At 43.0% G+C, this 4,488-nt stretch overlaps 1 protein-coding gene across 1 annotated transcript; it reads left to right on the top strand.

Moving 5' to 3' along the window:
* Positions 1 to 1,844: 1,844 nt before the first annotated feature.
* LOC127749602 (uncharacterized) lies at positions 1,845 to 3,980 on the top strand. Its single transcript, XM_052268395.1, has 4 exons — positions 1,845 to 1,960; positions 2,148 to 2,351; positions 2,430 to 2,674; positions 2,760 to 3,980. Exons 1-4 carry the CDS (start codon positions 1,845 to 1,847, stop codon positions 3,959 to 3,961), a joined length of 1,767 nt encoding a protein of 588 aa, XP_052124355.1. The 3' UTR covers positions 3,962 to 3,980.
* Positions 3,981 to 4,488: the final 508 nt, after the last annotated feature.

The following is a 4,488-nucleotide window of genomic DNA, read 5'->3' as shown; positions in this document are numbered from 1 at the left end:
AGTTAACTTCAGGGCCTGGTACTCGAAAATGTGGTGGACCCTCAGATGTGCCCAAAGCCCCGTCGTGCAGCCCTTCTTGACGCCAACAGGCCGCCAGAGTACCAAATTCTCCGTATTATGGAAATACCGAAATATCGAAATACCGAAATACCGAAATCCCCAAACAATCGGTATTTTTCGATATTTCGATAATATCGAAATATCGTTCCCGAATTGCAGAAATTTAAAATACCGAAGCATCGGTAAAAAAAAAATACCGATATCGTTTCGGTATTCCCGAATATCGCACAGCCCTACGCCGAGGTGCAGGTGATGCGGTGTGCTCTTGAACTTACTCTAAGGTGACTTAAACACTAAGAGGCGAGGCTGGTGGGCGTCAGCCTGAGACTCCTTGGAAAAGCTACTGGTCTTACTGGAGTCTTCAGGGACGCGCCTGGAACGGCCAGGGTGAACGGAGGGGAGGGGAGGGGAGGGCGGTGGCTCTGCAAGCAAACAACAACGCGCCCATCGGCCCGGGCATGCCTATTAGCAACTTGCACGTTGTGACTCGCTACGGGGTCGGTCTGCCTTTGAGTTTTTAAGGAATGCGCCGCGCCTCTCTCTCTCTCGCGGTCCCTCCGGCTCTGAGCTCCTTTGTCTCCGCAAAGCGGGGACGGGCTTGTTTGCAAATGTCAGCCGATTGGGCCGGAGGTACGCAATAACCATTTTGGAGAGAAAAAGGGTGGCAATGGGCATTTTGTGCTTGGACCCTCGTCGGCCGTTCCCGAGCATGGGCCTGCCGGCCTGCGTCACACGTGCATGTTGTAAAAACTAGGCGTAACGATTTACCCGGGTGGACCACTCCAACAGATGCAGGATGCCGCTAAGTGCATACCATTGCCCTCAATCAGGGAACGGCAAATTGTTCAAAAATAAATGGGCACCCCACACTAGGCTCTATTATTCTCTCATGAATATGAAATATTTTTCCATGAACTTGGTGTAAAATGGTTGAGAAATGATAAGAGATAAAGTATATCAATTTTTATTTTGAGTACCTTTAATTCTTGTGATTCTAGTGATTTTGGCCGTTAACATCCATAATCTTTCCACCTTTCACTAAAGCCACGCGATAATTCTTATTTTATAGGGTGATAGGTTGGGGACGGGGTGTTGATGATGCTTGAGAAACCATGGAGAAATTAATAGATAAAGGAGTCTGGAGGGAAACGGGGGAAATAAAACGGGATATAGACAGACAAGGAACTGGTGCAGGGTTGTTAAAATTGAAAGAGGTAGGTTGCTGGCTGATTGAGGCTGGCTGTTGCTGATGGAGGAACATAGTTGAAGCTGGCTGCAGACTGCTCTGAAGGAACATAACCGTTAGGTCTTTCAGACCCTGGAGAGCTGAGTGGCGGTCTTTCCACCTGAAGAAAGAAGGGTTTATCAATAAAATTTGATAATGAGGAACAGACAAATTATGCAAATCATTATTGGTGCGTACTTGCCACTCCTGTATCTGGGCAGCTGCTTCCTGGAGCTGGAACTGCCAGTACTACATCTTTGGCTGGAGCTCGCACCAGCAACAACAGAGACCTCTTCGACCTCCTGACTATCAAAGCCAAACTCTTTCGGGCATACCACATTGGGCCGAGACACAAACAATGAGGCCTGAGCGGCGGGGCTGCTTCTCGCTCCGGCCGCTAGGGGGCAGCACGCTCCCGGTCCACTATGAGAAATAAACCGTTCGGACACGCGCGGCCGTCATGTCGACCGAACCTCGCTCAACCATGTGGTTTAGTTTAGTATATCGCCTCGTGGCTTTCATTTCGCTGGTAATTCTAATATTATCGGTTGACAACGTCATGCCGTCAAAAGTCTGTGAAGACTTTTGGGGGGAGAAGCCTTCTCCGCAGTTACAGGGTGAACTTCGGAGAAGAAAACTCAGCACGACGGGCAATAAGACACAGCTCCTGTCACGGTAGGCGTCGCTTTTACTGTATTTTAAAGTAGTTGTTAATCTTTTAACTGCGGTTGGCATGCTAGTGCAGCATTAGTTTTGGCAACTTCAAACAATTTTGCTTACTTCCTGACCGAATCATGTATCATAGTTTATTTCGCTCTGTGAAAACTCTTGTTTAATGGGTGGCTCTTTCGGTCGCTTCTAGGCTCGTCTCTGCTATCGACAACAATAATAACAGGAATGTGATCGATGACGGGAGAGACGACGGGGACGTCCATCTCTCCATCGAGGAGAGACAGAATGCTCTTCGGGCTCGATTCAGTGGTTTGAAAGTAAATGAGTTGAAGGAGCTATTGAGGCAAAAGCCAGGAGCCTTGATAACGGGGAAGAAATCTACGTTACTGGACAGGTGTGTTGTGTACTTAATCTTCATGTATGTATCCTTTACATTGACCTATTCAATTTCATGAATTGTTTTCTTTTGCAGACTTGTGTATTATGAGACTAACTCAGATTTTAATGTGACGCCCAGTGACGACACAGTTGAGCTAGTTGATGTCCTAAACTCACCAACTCGTGACAAGTTTAAAGACATCAATGCCAACTCAACCCTGCCTCCTTTCAGCAAAGACGACATTGTCTTGTATTTGTCTTTGTTTAAGAAGAGTATTGGTCCAGCGGAGGGAATGTACCAAGAAGGGTTTCTTGAAGTGATACGTTACTGCCAGCAAGGTGTGTAGTGTAAACAATCTATTTTTATGATGCTTTTAAAATATTGTCCTATTAGACTAATACAGAATGTCTTTTTCTTTTTTAGATAACTTCACTTTCATTTATGGAATATGCTATGCTGAAATGAAGAAGGTTGACAAGTACAATGTCTACTGCAAGCTGTTGAGTGATGGGGAAGTTGTGGGTGCGACTTGTGAGTGTACTCATGGCAAGAGCAGTGGTGAGGCACATTGCAAGCATGTTAGTGTTGTGTTGCTAGCTGTTGCCCATGTGAAGATAGAAGGCATTGTAACTACTGACGAAACATGTACGCAGCAACTACAAACTTTCCACCACCCTACCAAGAAATTTAAAGGAACACCCCTGAAAGCAAGGCAGATGAAAGGGCAGGGAGGTCAGTTTGGTTTAGAGCCTGTTCAGGAAAGTGAGGAAGAAATGAAAAATTACCAGACTTACTTCAGAAATTTAATTCTGAATGGAGGATTTAATTCTACAATGCCATTGAAGCATCTGATAGAGCCTGCTAATCCTTATGCTATTGACTCCGACCACACCTATAGCAAGTTTTCCTCCCGTGATATTCTTCTGAATCACCTTCGATTAAAAGAAATAACCACCGAAGAGATTGAGAAGATTGAACTGGAGACACAAAAGCAGAGTGAGTCTCCTTTGTGGCATAATGTAAGAGAAGTCAGAATCACAGCCTCCTGGTTCTACGAAGCTATACATAATGAAGATCCAGTTGCAAAGGCTGTCTCTAAGCTGATACGTGTGAAAGCTACTTCTCGTGCTATGGCACATGGGCTAAAGTATGAAAGTGTTGCCATAGCCAGATACAAGCGTGACAATCCTGGTGTTGACGTAAAGTGTTCTGGATTGGTAATAATGGAATCTCACCCATTTCTGGGTGCCTCTCCAGACTTCCTGGTTGGAGCAGATGGTCTTGGTGAAGTGAAATGTCCGTATACTCACAGAAACCTGCCTATTGGGCCTCAAAACCAGGACTTCCTTGTCAAGTCCAAGAAAAATCCAAGTTTACTAAAGCTGAAGAAGACTCATCGTTTTTACTATCAAGTTCAAGGACACATGCTTGTGACAGACAAATCATTCTGTGATTTTGTTGTGTACACATTCAAAGATTTTAAAGTGATTCGTATTGACAGAAAAGAGAATTTTATCAGCTCTATGCTTTTAAATCTTGTCAAGTTTTATGAAGATTATTACCGCCCAGCCATTGAGAATAAATATTTGTGGAGGGATTACCACAAGTATTCATTTGGCAAGTAATCTGCTTGGCTGGCTGTTTTGCTTTACATAACTATATTGTTACCATTTTTACATTTAGGAAAATGTCCCTTTCCTATATAAGACTGATTTTAATACTTGATTATATTTTATATTACTATTATGAATTATGTAGCATGTCACAGTATTTCTTAAGTTGAGAAGTTTTATTTTTCAAATGCTATTATGTTAGTGTGGAAGTTTAGTCAGGAATCAATAAAAAATTGAACTTATCTCATGCATTATCACATTTCTCACCTACTACTGTCTTGCTGTTGGAGGAACACTTCAATAACAACCAAAGATGCATATCAAGTTCATACATTGTTTTACTTTTCTTCATTATAAAAACATCTGGCATAAGAAAATACTTGTCATCTTGCTGTCATTCAGGCTTTTTGGCTGACAATGTTTTCTCTAAAGTTACTTCGCATAAAACACTGTTTGAGGAACATTTCAATAACAACCAAAGATGCATATCAAGTTCATACATTGTTTTATTTTTCTTTAATATAAAAACATTTGGCAAA

This window comes from Frankliniella occidentalis, unplaced genomic scaffold (genome assembly GCF_000697945.3).
Source record: "Frankliniella occidentalis isolate FOCC.00 unplaced genomic scaffold, Focc_3.1 Scaffold68, whole genome shotgun sequence".
NCBI lineage: Eukaryota > Metazoa > Arthropoda > Insecta > Thysanoptera > Thripidae > Frankliniella > Frankliniella occidentalis.
The sequence above is the reverse complement of the archived record's forward strand: the minus strand, read 5'-3'. Positions and strand labels throughout refer to the sequence as shown.